Genomic DNA, 20,086 nt, shown 5'->3' with positions numbered 1-20,086 from the left:
AGAGGATGATCATGTTTCTGGGTGGCCATTTACCATGTGATTGTGATACAATTATTCAGATATTCTCTAGCTGCTTTCTCCAAACTCATTCTCCATGGTCTTAAGAAATAATGCTGAGGGAGAGCGTACTCCCATTCAGATCTTCCCTGATTTGATTATCACCATGATCCTGCCTGAATATCCCATGCCTGTATATTTTGGAGGATCCCATTGCTCCAGCAGAGGGCAAGGAGGGGAGGGCTGCACTGGCTGCTGCTGTTGCACGTGCCCTGAACCAACTCGTGTGGTGCTTTCTTCTGCAGATAGATGAGCTGAGTCTTGGCCCGTGGATAATGCCAGATACAGCATCCAAGGGTAGACTGCCTGATGAGTAGACTTCATGCTTGGGTGACACCACCCACACAGAATTCCCAAACTGCTGCCCTTTGTCGGGTAACATACCTGGGCCATAATTTGCACCCAGGGAATTAGAAAGAGAGTTGATTCAGTTCCCCAGTGGCCAGTGAAGACCTGGCGGCCCAGAGAAACTGCCTGGCTGGCTGGCTACAAGGGCAACTGTGCTGAGGTCTGGGAGTTAAAAATGGATGGCTTTTCCTCCAACAGTGATCGTCTACTTATTGGCTTGATTGTAATCACAGCTGCCTTAACTTGTAACTGATAGTGTCCTCCCTGCAGCGTAGATGATGTTCACTTGGGTATCAGATACTGCTGTCTGTGTTTGCTTTTGTTATCACCTGCTATCAGCAGGTCTCTTTAAAAGACCAGCTCTGACCAGACACCAAGGAGAAAAGAGAGATGGCATTTATCCTCTTCTCTCTAGCCGATCAACCCTTTCCCATCACATAAAAGCCACTGAGAGCCGATTCTCCTAACCTAGGATGAAAATCCCTGCGGCACACCTGGCTCCCTTTGATCATGCGTATCATATCGTGGAGCGTTTAGCAAACCGGACACTCCCAATTAAACACACACAGCCTTCTAGGCACATGACCTCTCTACACCTCCTGCATGATACCTGTCCTCTTCCTAACCCACAAGCTTCCGTGGCTTTGCAGTCAGGTCATATGCCTGAAGCTAAGGAGGCCATGCTCAGCCGGTGCCATGAATGGTGCCACAACCTTGAGAGTACCTGGCCTGTGTGGACCCAGTAGGGCTCCAGTAGGCCAAGGCTGATGGCCTAAAAAAGCAGGTCTCTTGGTTGCTTCAGGGGCTGGTTCTGGGTTGTAGCCATGGATCGCTTGGAGGAGGGCGCCACATTAGGAGTTGTCCCCTGCCTGCTAGCTTAAGGGCTTAGGGAGGGCAGGAGACGAGGGTGGCTGGACTACTCCTCCTTGAGGTCTGAGAAGAGCATGCTGAGGTTGGTTGGGTGGTTGGTTGGTCCTCAACCTTTCAGGCTAGGTCATTCTTGCAGGTAACCTCCAGAACATGCAGCTGCTTGGAGATAACCAGGAAACGCCCAGCTTATGTTCATTCATCTCAATTCCCAGATCCCCCCCTAAAAAGGAGTGGGGAGTTAAAAGTTGAGAGAACATGTCAGTAGCTTAAGGGCAAGAAAATACATGGAATACAATATGGATTGCAACCAAGTAAGAAATTCAGAGTTAATTTAAATATGCTTTGGAAACGCGGAGGTAAGGATCATGTGTAACTTTAACTGTCCTGTAATGGTACTATGGGATCAAGGCGTGTGAGTCACCTGTGATCACAGCGCAGATTAAAACCGCAGTTTTCATGCTGCATTCAAATGCTCTTTTCCTTTTTCTCTGTTTGCCTGAAAGGTACCGATGTAGGATTGAAGAGGCCGAGGCAGCAGGATGAGTTCCCAGGTTGAGATCCCGAGGCCCCTCGTGCACTCACCTCCTCCCTGGTGGGACACAGGATAACCCCGCACGCCGCTCGCCCCCCGCGTCCCGGGGAGAGCGGTGCTGGACTCCGCGAAGCACAGCGCGGCGGCGGCGGCGCACGGGCCGGGGGACCGGGGCGCGGGCGAGGCCGGGCAGCGCACGGCTGTCGCAGCGGGGAGGCGGGCGGGCTCGGTGGCTCCGGCGGCCTCACCTGGGGATTCCAAGGAAGGGGCGTTGGGAGCGTGGGGTCCCGGCGGGCAGGAGGGGTGGGACCCTCTGGCGGGAACGACGCAGCGGGGCTCGGGCCGCCCCACGCAGAGGTTTCCCAAACCCCAGCGGGCCGGGCCGGGCCGCGCACGCCGTTGCCCGCCGCCGGGGCTGCGCTGCCGGCAGCCGGGTGCCCCCCCACCCCGAGCCCCGCGGGCGGCAGAGGCGTTTGTGCATCGCCTTGAAGGTCACCCCGCAAGGGCACCCGCGGCCTGTTTCCCTGTTTTTCCCCCCCTCCATCCCTGCTGCAGCCCTCCGCGCCGGGGAGCCTGTGCCTGCCCCTCCCGGCAGGTGCTCGCAGCGCGAAGGCGCCGTTCGCGTTAAACGTTCCGCAACCGCGTTACACGTGAGGCAGCCGGAGCGTGGCGGGCGGGCTGGTGCGGGGCAGCAGCAGGAGGAGGAGGAGGAGGAGGAGGAGGGCGGGGAGGAAGCAGGCGTTGCTTGGCGCCCGCCGATCAGCCTCTGCTGCGGCGCTGCCGGTCGGGCGGCCCCCGGTCTCTGCAGGAGCCGGGATCCGCAGGGAGCGGCCGGGGTACAAAGTACCGGGCGGGGCCCTGGCACAAGCGTGCCCGCCTGCGCGTGCCCGCGCGAGGCAGGTGTGCAGGCGCGCGCCCTACGCGCGCCTGCACACCTGCCTCGCGCGGGCACGCGCAGGCGGGCACGCAGCTACGGACGGGCAGGGACGCCCGCCTCGTGCCACCGCCCCTCCCGGCGGCAGACCCCGCCCCCCGGGGCACTCCGCCGGCGCCCATTGGCGCAGGCAGCGGCGGGGGCGGAGCCGGCGGTGTATATGAAGGGGTGCGGCAGGCGGGGAGCGCGGCTGCTCTGTGCCCCGTGGGCTCGGTCCTGGTTCCCGCCGCCGCTCCCGCCCGCGCCCCCGGTCGCTTCCACACACTCCCCCCCCCCACCCCGGCGGGTCAGCGCTGTCGGTCGCCCCCGCAGCGCGGGTGGGCGCACTCAGACCTTCCCGGTGCCGCGGGGCGCGGAGTCCGGCCGGGGCCTGCCGGCGCCGCCCGCCGAGGGCTAGACCTTTCCCCGCCGCCGCACCCCCGCCCGCTCGCTCGCCATGGCCCGCGGGAAGGCCAAGGACGGCGACGGCAACTGGAAGAAATTCATCTGGAACTCGGAGAAGAAGGAGCTGCTGGGCCGCACCGGGGGCAGCTGGTGTGAGTGCCGGGCCGAGGGCGGTGGGGCCGGGGCGGGGGGCGGCGGCGGCGATGCGGCGGGCACTGCAGCACGGCCCGCGGCGCCCCGCCTCCGCCGGCTGCGGCGGGGCTGCGGCCCCCGGCGAGACCGGCCCGAGGCGGGGGAGGGGGCTGCGGCCGGCGCGACGCGTCCCCACTGGGTGAGGGCGGAGGGGGGGGCCCTGCCTTACCCCCATCCCCCGTTGTCCCGTGGAGGGCCGGGGGTGCTGCCCGCGCGGTGTGGCTTCAGGTGGGGCCGGGGGTGAGGCGGGGTCGGCCCCCGGCCCCGGGATGGAGCCCCGGGGCAGGCCGACCTTGGCGAGGGCGCCTCGTCCTTGGGTCTCCTTCCCCGATGCCTGGCCCGGCCCGGGAGCATCGCCGTCGGGGGAGCCTGCCCCGCCAGCCGTCATCTGCCTTGGACTTCAGGGTGGCTTTTCTTTTTTTTTTCCCTTTTCTCTGGATAAAGGAAACTGAGCTAATTTTACCTTGTCGAGAGAGAACAATTGGCTTTCAGTGCCTCTGCAAGAAGGAGATGGCTGTGTGTGGATTCGTGATTAAACGCTCGTGATGTATTTTATTAGGTGCTGTACAAACAGCACTTAGAGGCTTTTAACGTTTTCTTTAGGCAAATAGTCAGTCTTCCAGTCGCTGCCAACCACAGCTGGTGTGCCACCCTTGTGATGTTGGATTCAGCTCCCGTTGTAATGGATCAGCTGGAGGTGCCACATCCGGAGCTGCCAGCGTTAGCTCTGACGGACGGGCGGACTAGGGCAGGCTTCTGCCGTATCTTTACGTGAGCAGAATTGGGTTGTGGGTGCGCATGGATAGGTATTCTCTCCTCCTGAGGCACCAGGCAACTGCGCAGTGCTTCCAATGCGGAGGCTGAACCAGGTCCTTCTCCCAGAGTGCCTGTACCGATCTGCCTAGGACTGATCTCCATTTGTGGAGTCGGTCTGCAGGCTGATGATCCGATTCCTCTGTTGTAAACCTACCTGTTGCAGGAAGCTTTCTCGTTCAGCCCTGTTGTGCTCGGTCGCTAGACCTGCTGCGTGTTTTCTGAGACCTGGGAGTGGTTTTGACCTTTAAGGTGTCTTTGGCATTAAGAGCATCCTGGCTGGGAACCTGATTAAATAAGCTACCTCCCAGCGTTTGCCTTTTGATGTTACAAAACTCAAAGGCGTTACGCTGCAGACAACAGCATTAGTGTTTGGTTTGTTACAACAGCACCTCCTATGACCGTGCTCTGGAAAAAATTTCCACACGTCCCTGACGTCACAGCCATTTGCTTTACGCTGCCTGGATACCAAAGAGTGCTTTTAACTCCTGGAGCACCATGCTACTGTACCCAGCTCTGCCCACCAGCCCTGGCTACCTCCCCTGCCTCTGGTGCACGAGGAAGACAAGAGGATGGAATGCCTTTTGACGGTGTCCCTCAGCCTCCGTGTTGCTGTCTGTCCTCCCTGCTTGCCTGTCTTTCATAGACTTGAAAAGAAAACAACCAGCCTGCCTTCACTGGGAGGCTTCCTCATGGATGGAGCTTTTTGTGATGGGGCTGCGGAGGGAGGAGGAATACTTCCACCTGCTGCTTTCTCCCCTTCCTTTGTAGCTGGTCACTTCAGGTCCTTCAAATAAACCACCTGTTTTTTTGTTTGCAACTAAATGAGGACAGTTTGAGATCAAGCAGGCTCTCTTTCAAGTACTCTCTGGCCTCTGTGCTGGCCTGCTTGTTCCTGCAGCCTGATTAGCATATAGTTGCTTGGCATGGGCTGGCTTATCCTTCCCGTCGGTGGCCTGGTGATGCCTAGTACGGCATGTTACTGTGCAGTTAATCGGTTGAGAGAATCCTTGTGAACTGGTAACTGATACCCAGAGTCTGAGCCACGCTGCGTCTTCAGGCTCATGTCCTCCCGCCCCCAAGATTATTCTAGGCATCTCCTTGTAGACCAGAACTAAATTCAGTATTTCCTTGTTATGTAATTCACTTTTTAATTGGTGTGAGCAGCGCTGGCCTGCCTTTGTAGACACACCAGGCTGGTAACCCTGCGGTACTGTGACATGTCTTGAGTACTTCCCTACAGTCGAGATTGAGTATCGTAGCTAATTTGGGCCGGAATTCTGCTCCTGTTGTCTTTGATGAAGATGATAGCCTGAGTCACTAGAGGAGATCTGGCTTTATGACTGCTTGTAAACCTGAGTGTAACATTTACTGTAGACTCTCCTGGAAATAGCTGTGAGGCCCAGAGCTTTGTGGAATGGGTGTTATTCGGAGTACACTTATAGTATGACTTCTGGCTGTTGGGTACTTGCTTCACTGAAAGCTTGTCACCTGGGATGGTGTGTGATGGTAGCATTGGGTCAGGCAAAGGATCCTTTAAAATACAGAAGAACATGGTTTAATCTTCATGTTTTACAATCCCAAACCCCGATTCATGGATTTCTGGGTTTTCAGGGGCTCGTGCTTCCAGCCCCACAAACAACTGGAGATACTTACGTTTTCTGTCTGCAGATGCAACAGGGCACTGTTAAATACGTGCCTCTGCAACAGGGCTTACCATCTGAATTTGACGTGCTGGGCTCTTCCTTGTGAGTGGCAAAGGTTGGAAATCTTGCCCTGAAATGTGACTGCCTTGAGGGCTTGATTTGATTCCTCTTTCTGTTTGTTTTCTTTTGCAGTTAAGATCCTTCTCTTCTATGTCATCTTCTATGGTTGCCTGGCAGGTATATTCATTGGGACCATCCAAGTGATGTTGCTCACTGTCAGTGAATTTGAGCCCAAATACCAGGATCGAGTGGCACCTCCAGGTAACTAAATAGGAGGCCCATGTTTGACTCGGTGCAAGCTGTTCTGGGGAGGCGGGCTGGTTACTCACCTCAAGAAGGAGGATGAAACAAGCACGTTGTTGCTGCAACACATATTTATAGGGGGTGGGTATGTTCTCAGCCTTCCGTGTTAACAGTACTGGGGCTTGAAGGCAATCCTGCTAGAATTAAAGGTTGTATCATGTGAAATACGCTTCCTGTGTAAGAGGAGCTTGACCCCGGCTTGCTGCTCTTCCCTTCCTTTATACTGAAGCAATGGAGTGAGGCTGAAAGGCCTTGTTTGGGACTGAGCTGTGTGAAGAAGCTGGGTTCAGTTTTTCTTTCTTCACAGCCACTGTGTTGCCATGGGTAAGTGAAGAGACAAGAGTAAAACGTCAGCTTTATCTGTAAAACTGGGATGGACAAGGAGAAGGGGAACCCTACCAATTCTGGGTGTGCTTACTGAATTGTGTTAGCCAATGCCAAACTACACTGTGTGATCTAGAGGAGACAGTAGCATTTACTAGTGGCTATTCCAATGTAATGTGTCCTGGTAGGTTAAAGTTGGGTCTTTCAGTTGCCGATGCATGACCTATCTTTACTAGACAAAATAAGTCTCTGCTCAGAATTAAAATGATCATTTTAGCAGTGTCTGTGGCCAGCCTGCCTTGGATAGGGACAAAGGGAGCAATTAGCTCTTGCTGCAGGTTCCCCGCTCTGCCTGTCCAGGCTCTGCTGCGCTATCTGATTCCGGCTGCAGCCAGCGGCTGCTCGGAGCGTGGCGGGGGAGCTGCGCAACTGCTGCTTTCCCACATTACAAATGACCTTGAGGCTGCTTGGCACTGGGGATGGTAACGATCTGTCTCCAGTTGCTCTGTAAAACAGTTCAGAAGCTTTTAATAACAGTGGTATTTAAGTGACAATTGTGAGGCTGATGGCTTGTAGCTACAGAAGTTGGCTCTGGTGTCACACGGAGTCTTACAGCCCCACTGTCTGCAGTGCTATGCTGTGATTACTCCCTGCTCTAACAACACAGGGAACATTACCATCGCCAAATGGTGTTACATCTCGGCAAAATGATGCATCTTTTTCCGATAATTGCTTTTCTGCCAGCGATTTTTAAAGGTGGAACAGAGACTGGAACCGCTGTGTTAGTGTGCAGCACTTCTTAATGTACCAGCACAGCTGGGGTAGATGCTGTCTAAAGCACTGAAAGTGGCTGTTTCCGCCTCTGCAGCGGGCTCTGATGTTTGCAGGAAAGACTAAACTGTCACTGATACTGCCCAGAGCTGTTAGCTGCATCTGAAAAGCCAACATGGCTAATGGTGGAGTAGTTGTTATTTTAATAATGTGTTCTTCCCCGGCTGAAGCCCAGTGGTCTCACCAGACGTGAAATAATTAGCGAAGAAGCCCGTGGATCTTGGGTCACATCCAGATAGACCTGCTGTTTAGCCTGATGTCACATAATTACTCATTCTAGGTAAACTGTTCACTTTCTGTGAAATAGCAGTTTGCTATTCTGATTTCAAAGCAATTCTGTGGTAACATTTCTCTAAGATTTCAGCCTGCAGAGGATTTCTATTCATCTCTTAATTGCCTGCTGCACCAGTTGTTCTGGAGCTTGTCCTTTTTTTTTTTAATACCCAAAAATGGCAACTGAATTTTGAGACACTCTTGTAGCGAGTACTACAGAAATCAAAATGGAGGAAGAACGAAAAGGTTGTCAGGGACTCTTGTAATGAGTTTTCAGGACACATACTGAAATCAAAGGGAACAAAATCCAGCTCCTTGAATACATGACAGTAGGAAGCCCCATAAATAAGGGTTTTGAACTGAGCTGTAATGGCACACACGTACAACTTCAAGGAGATATCTGCCAGCTAATAGCACGGGGTCCTTAGCAGGGCATCATGTGACAAATCTTTCTACAGATGTGGACAAGCTAGGGGTAAGGCGTGGTGCAGGGTTGGCTCTTAATGTCAAGTCCGTTCCTCATCCTGTAGAACAGCAGCTGTTAGACCACAAGGAGTCAAAAATAGCCTTTAAATGTGGGCTTCCTCAGAGTTTGACACTCTAGTGAGTTGCTGCACTGCTGTGTTTGGGAGATCAGCATCCCCTGTGTTCCCCTGCTGTGCAGTGCTCTGCCCTGTGCTGCAAGCACAACTGCTCTGCTGACAACAGACACATGTGGGCATGTTCACTCCTGCACTTCGTGAGCATCTGACTCAAACTTTGTGATCTGGGACCCCTGCAGACTATGAACTACATAAAACAGTGTTGTGCAGTTCTAATTCCTGGTTCTTATGGGATGATTTGCAAACCAAGTAAGTGTATTGGTAGCTTGATAGAGCCCTGGGTTTTCTAGGAAGCTAGAAAACCTGGTTTTATTCTTGTTACAATGCTCTGTCCTTCTTGGGCAAGTCGCTGCTGTGTCAGCCCAAAATGGCTGGGAAAGGGGAAACTACACTTCCCTTCAGAATTTGCAGGAGAAAATGCTGTAGGGGCTGCTATAATATCGTTCCTGTTCTGAAGTACCACAGACTTCATAGCAGCAGCAGAACCTGCAGGATGTTGTTACTGAGTTATTGACATGGGTATAACATTGAAAGCCATAAAGTGCTATTTTTCTAGTCAAGGGTCATTACTATGCCAATTGGCTTCTGCATCTGACACAACAGAACTGCTAGCCAGGGCTTTGGGGCAAGCTGAGTTTTGTACCTTTCCATGATACTTTTTCCTCCTGTTTTCGTCTTGGGGTGGGGGAAGAGACGGTGCAGTTCACCTTCTTGTCCAGCCTTGCCATTGCAACAGCCCCAGTCCCATGTGGTCTGTGGGCTTGGATTCTGCTTCACAGAAGGACCTACCCTGCTAATAGGAAAGGATGAGGATATTGCCTGTTAAACAGCGTGTGCTGAGTGTTTAAAAAACAATAGTCCATTCTCCTCCTCCCCTTCCCCACCCCAGTATAAACTGGGCTGTGTTCTGCCATCTTGTGGTGTGCGTCCTGTGACATGCAGCATCGTGTCACTGGGGCTGGTGTCCCTGCTGCCCGAGGCTGCTCTGATGTGGCAGCTGGAAGGGAGAATCCCTGCTCAAGCTGGGGGATTTCAGGTGTCCCTGCTTCCTGTGCTGCCTGGGCAGAGAGAGTGTCATGGAAAAGGTCACTCTGGTGTGTGTTCCCCACTTGGCTTGCTTGGCTTGGATAGTGGGGGGAGAGCCCCAAGGAGCGTATGCCACCTCCTGTGATGTTGTGCTTTTCCACTTCAGTCTCTTGTCATCTCAGCACCAATGCTTGGAAAACTCTGAATCTCAAGCTCCAGGGATGTTATTTGCCAAGCAGATTTTGCTGCATTTGTGGAAAGCTTGCACCTGCTTTTTTGCACTGTGGGGATGAGACAGAGGGTGACTGGAAGCTTGGAAGGACCTCACTTGGTGTGGAGGCTTCTGAAGTCTATGCTCATTCAGTGATCTAGGGCGGGGATGGTAAATAGAAGTGGTGATCACTCAAATTGCCATCTGCGTCGTCCCAGCAGTGTTCAGACTCATTCTGAACCAAGATTACGTGGTACTTGGAAATGAGCATTACATGATGAAGCAACAGTGCTTACTATGGACTTACACAACCATTCCTAATAACAAGCCTGACTTCCCACTTCCAGTTTCTTTCTCTTCACCCTCAGGACACTTTTTCCTGAAGTCTCACTCCTGCAGCTTAGAATGATAAAGTCCATCTGGAAAATCTGGTTTTAAATGAAGTTGAATAAAAGTGGTTTTAATCTGCAGTGATGTTTTGGAAGTGGAACTGTAGCTGGGAAAAGAAATGATTTCACATGCTTTTTTTGTTTGTTTTAGGTATCTTGGTACATCCACAGAGTTAGAAAGCCAACAGAAGGTGATGTCTGTTACCAAGTCAAGGCGTCACTTATCATTTATGTGGACAGTGTCAGTCAAATAAAGACAGTGATCATATTTCCTACTAATGTGCTTCAAGAGCCAATTGTGGAAATTGCCAAAAGTAGTTTGTCAGCATTTTCTTAGCGATAATTTACTTGATTCTTCTATGTGTGAAGAACAGCATCACCACACATGACACCATGGTGTACTGCTGTGTTAATAGCATGAGATGCAGAACTGTGGTAAATGGATCATAGTCTGAAGATGTGAGAGTTGTTCAGACTGCTGGTTGTGAAAGCCCTTGAGGCTTCATTTCTTTCACCTGATAGGGCTTGCTCATTAATGGCTTCCTCATGTGCATGAAGCCCCTAAGAGGCTCACTCATCCTGGTACTTTGTGCCACGTACTTCCTTAGGTGTCTGGCAACCTGTGGTAGGTAGCACAGGAATGGCTCAGCCTTGTAACTTTTTTCCTTCTTGTCCCCATTTGCTTCAGTTCCCCTGATGGGGATGAGTGAAGGTTTCAGAAGGGCTGTAGAAGTGTTCTGCAGAGGTTTACTTACTTCCTCTCATCATGCCAAATCAAAACTTTTTTTTTTTAAAAACAAGACTGCCTAAGAAGGGTTCAGTGATAGTGCTGCTCTGATAACAGTACTGAAACTTCTGTTTTGGCTATGGGATGTAGAGATGGAACACAAGGAAATGATATGACAGATCTGGGCATGGGCTTTGTGTCTGGTCACTTGCAGGCATGTGAGAGTAGAGGTTGTGGTGGAAGCCAATAGTAAATTTTTAATTGGGATAAAGCTATTTTCATAACAAGACTTTCATCTTCACAAAGATTTACTTCCTTGATTCATAAATGGGAAGACTGATCTCTATTCTGCTCTTGTCACCTGCCGTACTGAAGCCCAGTCTAGTCTGGTTCATCCAGGTACCTGTAAATGTCCCAAGTTTGGCTGAAGGCAGCCCAGCTATGGCCAGAGACCAAGTCTACCTGGCAGGAATGGTGGTTGTCCTGTGCTGGCCACTGGAGCAGCTGTATGGAGCTGCTGCGTGGGCTTCGGTGTTGCTCTGCAAAGATTTGCAAAATGGGGATGCATTGGAGGGGAGTCTGTTCTCCCAGCCAGGTCACTTGCCCCATGGGCAGAGGGTTGGCTTTGGACTGTACGTGTCAGGGGCCAGGCTCTCCCAGTGAGAGACCAGAGTTAATCCGCTGGGTGGCTTTTACGTGCATTGCTGACCTTCCCTGCGTGGGTGTGTTTGTGCCTCACCTTGGACAAGACAAAAAACAGAGGTGGAGAGGTTCTTGGTTTTAGAAGTCCTGAGTGAAACCATATGGCTTAACTGCCTGACTGAAGCTGAACAAGCCTGGCCAAACTTTGTCGAATTTTATATTTATACACTTGAATGACACACCTGTAACTTGAACTCTGGAAAAGGCAGCCCCAGGAGAGGAGCTAAGGCCTGCCTTTGCTGCAATTCCAGATAGCCACTTCAAGTGACTCTGAGCCTATTGCTTCCCAGCTGAGTGGTAACATGAGGAGGGTTTGACAGCATGGGATTGAAGTCCCTTACTAAAATTGAACCCAGCTTATTTACTTTATATCTATATATTCATTTATAAGCATTTGTGAAGCAACAATGCAAGTAATTGCTTGGAAAGGGGTTGAAAGCCCCTGTCCTATGAGGGTAGGACATAATTCTGCTAATGGAGTAGTAAGTAACTTCTAAACTTTTAACGCTCAACCTGGTCAATTTGTACCAGAGGAGGTTTTGAGCGGTTAAAGCTGCTTCCTGGAATAAAACTTGAAACCCTGAGCTACTCACTGGGTGTCTCGCTATCTTTGGCTACTGGGAGCTGTGTTTAGGGGAACAAAGCTAATCTTTGTCCTAGGTTACAAACTCCAACTCGGTGGGTAGTGGGGCGGGGCGGGGGGAAAGCGGTGAGCTGGCTTGAGGAGGGACTAAGCAGAAGCACTCAAGTGGCTTTGGAAAAATTACTGGAGTCACAAGCTTCTGTGGGTTGGGGCCAGCCAGCTAAGCTGCCTGAGTTTTGCACCAGGGGAACTTGTTGGCAACAGGCCTGTTCTGAAAGCTGTCAAAGCAAATGTTGCTCCCCTGCTCCTTTTTCTTGTTCTTACTAAAATGAAGATGACAAACTGAATAGAAGTCAAGACCTCAGTAACTACTGCAGCTGCCACAAAAGCAGCATGAACTTCAGTTCCCATTACTTAAGTTTAAAGTGTCAGCCATGCCTCAATGCATTCAATTAAAACGTGACCTAAAACATCATGCGGGAGCAACTATTTCCAAGTCCTGTAATGAAAAGCAAAGGAGGTGGCACTTTTCATCATCCGTAGGCATTACTTGTATCTACTCCCTTCTCTTCATGTGCTGTTTTTCTGTTCATTGTCCTAAAGTCAAGAGCAGAGCTAGTTACACAGCCCACAATCCAGAAGAGTCTTTTAAATATCTGTCCTGTGTGGTGCTCTTTCCTGCTCACCCACTCGGTGATGAGCTGCTGATCGGAGCGCTCAGGTGGCTGTTTCTGCAGTCAGAAATACCCACTTACGGAGTGAAAAGACTGAAGAAAGCCATCAGGCTGGTGAATTTACTGAGGGAGAAAATGTCTCCTGCCCTGCATCCTGCGAGGGAGATTACACAAAGCCAACGTGGATTACAATTAGCAGAGACCGTACCTGACTTGGGGGACACCTTGTACTTTATTGCAAGGGTTCATGAGTGAGCAGCTCTCATTTTTATCCTAAACATGTGGCCTGTTCTGCAGACTTTCAAGCTAACCTATCAGGGATGCATACATCAGAGTAGGCTTCCATGGGACTTTATTAATAGCGTATGGTTGGTCTCACACGCAGACAGCTTCCCTTCTGTCCTTGGGGAGGAGGCAGAAGTGGGCAGGGGACCTGTGGTTGACTGTTTTTCTTGAGGAAAACCTTGACTTATAGCCTGCCTTCTGAATTCTGTGATTTTTATCTGCGTACTGATGCAAACATCATGACGAATATTCCAGACTGTTGTTGGAAAGCAGAGATAAGAGCCCATCAGAGCTTCCCCTCTAGTGAGCTTAAGCTGTTTTGTACAAGTCATGAAGTCTGAAAAATAGAGATTATTAGAATGAGTTGTGTTCTTGGTATGTGTTGCATTGCCTGGTGGCTGTGCAGCTCTGAGATGTACTTAATGTTTTCTTCCTGATTTTCCTTTCCTTAGGACTGACTCAAATCCCTCAGGTACAAAAGACAGAAATTTCCTTTACTGCCTCTGATCCCAAAAGTTTTGAGCCATATGTGAAGAACCTTGAGAAGTTCTTAAAGGACTACAGTGCTGATCAACAAACTGAAAGCATCATATTTGAGAACTGTGGGGGTAAGTCTCGATTGTTTCCTCCAGCTGAGGGCTCTGACCAATGCCTCTGTGTCAGGTCCATCAGAAGCTGAGGGTGAGCAGTGGTAGTCTCTGTCCTTGGCGGTTCCTTTCGTTGTAACCAGTGGCGTGTTGGTAAAGTGGCAGGCTCTGGTTTCAGTCATATGGCTGCTTATTAAATGATTACTTTGGACAGACCAGAATGGGATGTACCTAGAAGCTTATCTTATAGGTTACATGGTTGGGAGCTCCCAGATTGCACTTGGAGAAAGTTGCAGCTGACTCTAAGAAGCAGGTGGCGCTGACTTTATCCTTTTTGAAAGCCACAGGGGTTTTGCTGACAACTTTGCTAAAGCCAGTGTCAGTCCTCTTGATGCAATGCAGAAAAACATCTGGGAGGTATTAACCTTTAATAGATTATACGTAATAATGTGGAATGAGACTGTCATCTCATGTAAAATCTGAGGGGAACCCACTTGTAAAAGCTGCCCCAAAAAAATATCTGAGCCAGTGGATTATGAATGTGTTTGTTCTCATGGAGTCTGGAAGAATTCTCAGATGAAAAACAAAACCCCCGCAAATTTGCTTGTCTGGGACCAGCCCACGCGTGGAGGGTGGCAGGGTGCAGATGTGTGGTGTAAGCCTCGAGAAGGTGGTGTCACTTACCTGTGTGGACGAGGGGGAAGTCCTCGCTGCACAGTGAAGCATAAGGGCTGCTGTTCCTGCCAAGCAGAAGGTCACGATGCATACGCTTGTCTTTTCGTTCCCCCACCACGACAGAGATACCTTCCGATTACAAAGACAGAGGATCGTACAACGATGGCCAGGGCCAGAAGAAGGTCTGCAAATTCAAACGTGAATGGCTGGAAAACTGTTCTGGAATAAGTGATCCCACCTTTGGGTACAGGGATGGCAAACCATGCATCCTCATCAAGCTCAACAGAATTATCGGCTTCAAACCCAAGGCAAGTATCCCTTTCCTTTCTAGCAGAAGCTATTGATGATGAGGAGGAGTTGGCTGCAGATTTGCTGTGCCTGCTTTTCTGTCTCTGGAGAGAGATCAGTATTAAACCCCTTCTGCAGAGGAGAAATCCTGAGACGACTTGAGTAACTGGCTTTAAGAATACTTTTCATTAAAAAGCAAGGAAAACTGCGTACTGCAGGTTGGGAACAAGTAGCAGTGATGAACCTCATGGTGCAAACTCCTGGTTGTTTATCTGGTAACTTCTGAGCTGCTCACTGAACTGCTCTAACAGGGTATTTTCTTCAAATGATAAAACCCATTTTAAGTTCCTGTGTGCTGCCATGGGACTGGCCCAGACCGACTCTATCTGTAGGAAGATCAGTACATTGTGTCATGCCCCGATCTGCTCTGTTCTTTCCTCAGGCAGTGTGGAGTTGCCTGCCTTGCTAAAACCACTTAGTTTAATGAAGTCATGCTAACGCTCACTATCAGATTGGTACACAGTCTGTAAAGTGCAAATACATCTGAGAGTCAGGCACGGCTCTCACTGGCAAGAAAGGTGAGGAGATCTTCGCGTTACTGAACGCAGTTTCCCAGATGCTGTAGGATGTCTGTCCCCTGCTCTGTGCTGCACCTGAAGGCGTGTTTGCAATATACCGAAGGATGTTAATCTGGACAGGAACAGCTTTTCCTTCTAGTTTTTTCCCTAACACATTTAAACGCTAAAAAAGTTCTCTTATGAATTCAGTAGCAGAGCACCCGTTGTTGAACAAGGTCATGTGCAAAACATGCCGCTCCATCTCCTGGATGGAAACCAGCGTAAATGGTGTGCTGAGCCACCTTCACCACCGCCCATCAGAGTAGTCGAGGTGCTGTCTGGCTAATGTGTTGTGAGGAACGTTTTTCTTGGAAAGGAGCCTGCCCTGTGCCTAAAAGAAATGAGTTGAATTTTGGCTCATCTGAGCCAGGGTGGAAACAGTGGGTGCGTTTCAGCAGGAATGTGGGGCGCTTGGTAAGCGGTGGTTGTGGGATGACGTGAGATGCGCATGTTTGATGACTGGGGAAGAGAAGGGTTTGGTGTGTTCCTCTTTTCTTTGCCACAGAGCTCTGGAGAGCTCCAGACCGCATGAGACAGCAGGGTCTAGTTCAAGGCTGACTTTACACGTTTCATTTAGAAATAACGTGTATCCAAGGCAGTGTCTGTTTCCCTCATTCCACGCTCCAGCAGAGACCCCATAGCACTTGTGTTGGGCACGGTGTGCGTAAAGCAGATCTGAGACCTGCAAGGTTGTGCAGCAAAACTACTGCACTTGTTAACAGACCAAAGACCAACACCAGAGTTGGCTGTCCCACCTTTCCCCGACACACTGGGAGCCTTTGTCCTTCCCCGTAGGCGGTGTCGAAGTTCAGCAATGTCCAGGTGTGACCGACTGCCGCTTTTTGTTCGTTCTTCTGCATTTCCAGTCCTGGCTGGGCTTGCCCGGCAGCAGGTGGCAAATCCTCCTGCCACTGCCTGGGCTTTGCACGGGTGAGCCCCGCGAGCTCGTGCTGTGCTGTGAAACACCCTCCCCAATGACACCACGAAACGGAAAACAGCCTGATCTGCTTGCTTTGATATCCACAGCAGTGAAGCTGTAAGAACAGACCAGAGCTGTGCTTGGGTTGAGTTCCACGGCTTCTCGTTGCATTATGCTGCGTGTCTGTCCCAGGAACCACCACCAGGAGCTGCGGCCTTTGAAACTGAGCTAGAAGGGATTCTGGTTAATGGCGCATTTGGTACTGCTGAGCTTTGCTGCTGCACTCTGCAGAGAAGCGTCTGGTGTGTAACATCCTCTTGTTTCTGGATTTCTTGTAGGCTCCGGTAAATGAGAGCCTCCCTCTTGACATTATGCCAAAATACAACCCGTATCTCATCCCCGTCCACTGCGCTGCCAAGGTAAGCTGAAACACGATAGAGCAGAGCTGGGGAAGACTGTCTAAGTCTTTGTCCCAGGTGTCGTGATGACCCCTCTCTGCCTTTCTGCAGACAACTGGGGTGGCTCTTATTTGGAATATCTCCGCCTTCGGAACAGGAATTTCTCAAAGCCCCAGTGGTGACAGGTGGCAGTTAGCGCTGCCCTCACAGGGAGGGGTGAAAGCAGGGCTGGATAGCCCAGGGTATCCTCAAAAGTAGCTACTTTGCTTCCAAGTGCTGTCCTGGAGCGCTTAGCAGGGACGGCTGAAAAAAGGACTCCAGGGAAGAGGTATTGTACTTGGCATTGTAAAGCAGCTGAGAAATGGCAAACTTTTTGGTTTGGTTTTTTTTTTTTTTTTTTTAGCCAGAGATAGTGCATTTCTATGACAGGAAGCCGTGAGGACTTCTGAATGCACAAAGAAGTGGTTGAGTTTCTAAATAAAGAAAAGCCCTTTTCCTGGCCGATGCGTGCTGGGAGGTGCTTGTTGTGCAGCTGCTGGTCAGACAGCGCTTAAGGGTTCGCCCTCACGCCGTCACCGTGAGGATCAGGGATGACCAAAGAGGTCACAGTCTTGGTGAAAAACATGCTACTAGGGAAAAAGGCTGCAAAAGGTAGAGTTTGGGTGATTGACATCGTTTGTTCTTCCTTTTCCTGCCTCCCTAGAGAGACGAAGATGCAGACAAAATAGGCACAGTGGAGTACTATGGGATGGGTGGCTATCCTGGCTTTGCCCTGCAGTACTACCCCTACTACGGCAAGCTCCTGCAGCCGCGGTACCTGCAGCCGCTGGTGGCAGTGCAGTTCACCAACCTGACCTACGACGTGGAGGTGCGCGTGGAATGCAAGGCCTACGGGCAGAACATCCAGTACAGCGACAAAGACCGCTTCCAGGGACGCTTTGATATTAAATTTGACATAAAAAGCAGCTGATTGTAAGCACAACTCTCTTCCCCCCGGCTCCTCCTCCTCCTAGCCATTTAAAAGGGTTAAAAAAAAAAAAAAAAAGAACAAAAAAGAAAACCTACTAGTCTTGAACAAACTGTCATACGTATGGGACCTACACGTAATCTATATGCTTTACACTAGCTTTCTGCATTTACTAGTTAGAATGTAAACAAAGTGTAGCAATAGCGACAAATATTTATTCTACTGTAAATGACAAAAGAAAACAAAATTGAGCCTTGGGACATGCCCATTTTTACTGTAAATTATGATTCCATAACTGACTTGTAGTAAGCAGTGTTTCTGGCCCCTAAGTATTGCTGCCTTGTGTATTTTATTTAGTGTACAGTACTATAGGTGCATACTCTGGTCATTTTTCAAGCCATGCATTGTATCTGTTTTCTACTTCTTGTGAGCAAAGACTTCTGCTGTCCAAGGTGTAAATACTCAATGGGACTAGAACTGGCATGATACTTTTCATTATTTTTTCCTTTTCAAAGAAAGGCCCACCTGTGAGACTCTATTTAACAGCACTCCATACGGCTTCTGACTTTCCTGTGGTGGTAGGGTGTTTTGTTTGGAGGGGTGGCAGGGGAAACTAACTTAAGTGACGTTCAAGAGAATAGGTGACGATTGCGTACTGTGCTCTCCACCTTTTCCCTCATTCTCCAGTATGTTGTGTGAGAGACCGGGTCAGACTATCACTCTCCACAGTGATAGGCATAACTCTTTGACTCTTTGCTTTGTATAGTTTTCTTTTCTTTTTCTTTTTTTTTTTTTTTTTTTTTTTTACTGCTGGAGGCATCGCACACTGTGGTGCTAATGTCTTTATTGAATGTTTTAACCATTTTCATGGTGGAAGAATTTTATATTTATGCAGTTGTACAATTTTATTTTTTCTGCAAGAAAGTGTAATGTATGAAATAAACCAAAGTCACATGTTTGAAAATAAATCTTTATTTTAAACTTTATAAAAGCAATGCAGTACCCCATAGAATGGTGTTAAATGTTGTCTAAAGTGCAAAACTCTATGTTCTAACATGTAATAATAGCCAGGAGTACAGTGCTCTTGTTGATCTTGTATTTCAGTCAGGTTGAAACATTGGACAAATAAATGAATGAACACACTGTTCTGTGTGCACGTCTGTTGCGTTGGGTGAGGAAGTTGTTGTTAGTTGTCCAGAATCTTGAAGAAGTACTGCACCTATTTCAAACAGAAAAGACGTCTTTGTCATTTGCAGAAGGTCTGAAACATGCACTGGGCTCACCTTAAACTGCTGCTCCCACCTGTGAGCACGTGTGTTACAGACGGGTTCTGGAACAGAGCGGTTTGGTGTTACTTGGTTTTGGCCTGAGCTGAGCAATGGATGCATTAGAGGCCACTGTGGCACACACACCCACGATCGCACCATTCAGGAATCCAGAAAGTCCTCAGTGTATTCACCGTTACCGCACGTTCCCCACCTCTGGAGGCACGGGCCACACGTTCTAGCAGTAACTACAGGTAAAACTGGTTTATCCTTAGCACGGGTTGAAGCCTCCACCAGCAGCATGTGCTGCAGCTCCAGAGGGGAGCGTGCACACGGAAGTGGCAAGCAGAATAAACGGCGTTTCACAGCAGCAACTCGTGTTGCTGCTGGGCCAATAGCTCAGCACTGAGAAGGGGCCATCCCTGACGGGGCTGCTCAGACGTGGCACAGTGTGGCAGCTGCCTTCCTGCAGGAGTCAAGATCACTTTGTGCTGCATGATGCACATTACCAGGGAGAACACCTCTGTGCAAAGTGACAAAACACGACTATCCTAGAGCAAGCTGCTTGATAAAGCCTTCCTGATGGGAATGCACAACACTGGAAGCGTGAGCTGCTGAACTTTTTGCCATCTGCTAGAAGAAAAAGCATAGTTACAGTACGCTGTGGTGGTGAGCGTATGCATTCAGCTGTTTCACGCTATTCCCAAGGAGCAGGGACTAGCAGAAATGTCACCTTCAACTGTTTCATTTGCTGCTGCATGTTTATAGCGAGGCAAGGATTTAACAAAAATGCTGTGATTAAAAAGTGCTAAAATACTCCCTGAAGGAAGCTCCAAATGCACAGGAACTGCAGGACAGCTGTGCCATTTTGGCTCCCAGTAATTGGTGGGTTTACTACTGCCACCATTTGGGGGGGGGCGGGGTGGGGGTGGTGGAAGGGGTATTATGTGGCTCAGGGTTTGGTAAGATCAACTTTGCCCTCTCAATTCAAATTATAGGTGCATGGTTTCTGAGAGTTTTTTAAAAAAAAAAAAACCCAAAACCACAAAACCCCCTGATCTGTTTTATTTATAAAAGACACAACTCACTGTTAAATAATTTATCTCCTTCTAATTTACTATACGAGCACAAAGGCCAAGCATGCCCTGGTAATAAAGGTAATGGCTTATTCCAGGGGTTTGGCCACACAGTGTAGTGAACTTATGGTGCCTGCGTTGGCTTCAGTGAGCGAGTGCCAAAAGGTGCACACAGAATGTACTCTCAGTAATGGCATATGAAATAAAGCAAAAACAAACCTCCCTCCCCCCATAATAACTTTCTAGTACCAAACGAGTGAAAGCAGGATGGCCGGCTCTGAGCACTAATTAACCAGGCAGGAACAGCAGCCGCACGCCCTGCAGCCACCCACTGAAAGACCCAAGTAGTCACAGGCGTCATGACACCTGGGCTACCAAAGGGCTACAACTCATCATGCCTGCCCACCACCCCCCCCCCCCCCCCCCCCCCAAAAAAAAAAAACAAACACAAACCCACCTGGCCAGACATGCCCCCACTCCCCATTAGATATGCTGCTGTAATTTGTCAGACCTAGTAGAGAGACAGCA

At 49.9% G+C, this 20,086-nt stretch overlaps 2 protein-coding genes across 2 annotated transcripts in view; one reads left to right on the top strand and one right to left on the bottom strand.

Moving 5' to 3' along the window:
- The first annotated feature begins 3,177 nt into the window (after positions 1-3,177).
- On the top strand, positions 3,178-17,220 carry ATP1B1 (ATPase Na+/K+ transporting subunit beta 1). The gene is made up of 6 exons (XM_086622428.1): positions 3,178-3,277; positions 5,969-6,097; positions 13,219-13,374; positions 14,152-14,336; positions 16,191-16,271; positions 16,954-17,220. Exons 1-6 carry the CDS (start codon positions 3,178-3,180, stop codon positions 17,218-17,220), a joined length of 918 nt encoding a protein of 305 aa, XP_086478554.1.
- A 1,122-nt stretch (positions 17,221-18,342) lies between these two features.
- The window catches only part of NME7 (NME/NM23 family member 7), an 83,359-nt gene continuing 81,615 nt past the window's right edge, over positions 18,343-20,086 (bottom strand). The window contains exon 12 of the mRNA XM_086622821.1: positions 18,343-18,436. Within this exon, the coding sequence (XP_086478947.1) occupies positions 18,404-18,436 (33 nt within the window). The 3' untranslated portion in view covers positions 18,343-18,403. The remainder of the gene's footprint in view (positions 18,437-20,086) is intronic.

Source organism: Tauraco erythrolophus, chromosome 1 (assembly GCF_009769465.1).
Source record: "Tauraco erythrolophus isolate bTauEry1 chromosome 1, bTauEry1.pri, whole genome shotgun sequence".
Lineage (NCBI taxonomy): Eukaryota > Metazoa > Chordata > Aves > Musophagiformes > Musophagidae > Tauraco > Tauraco erythrolophus.
This window is presented reverse-complemented; position numbering and strand designations above follow the sequence as displayed.

What these genes read in the sequence shown, in the direction of transcription:
- ATP1B1 (XM_086622428.1), top strand. Translation starts at nt 3,178, where the DNA reads ATGGCCCGCGGGAAGGCCAAGGACGGCGACGGCAACTGGAAGAAATTC. An exon ending in CATATTTGAGAACTGTGGGG is followed by an intron (nt 13,375 to 14,151) that starts GTAAGTCTCGAT and finishes CCACCACGACAG; the next exon opens with AGATACCTTCCGATTACAAA. An exon ending in CCGTCCACTGCGCTGCCAAG is followed by an intron (nt 16,272 to 16,953) that starts GTAAGCTGAAAC and finishes CTGCCTCCCTAG; the next exon opens with AGAGACGAAGATGCAGACAA.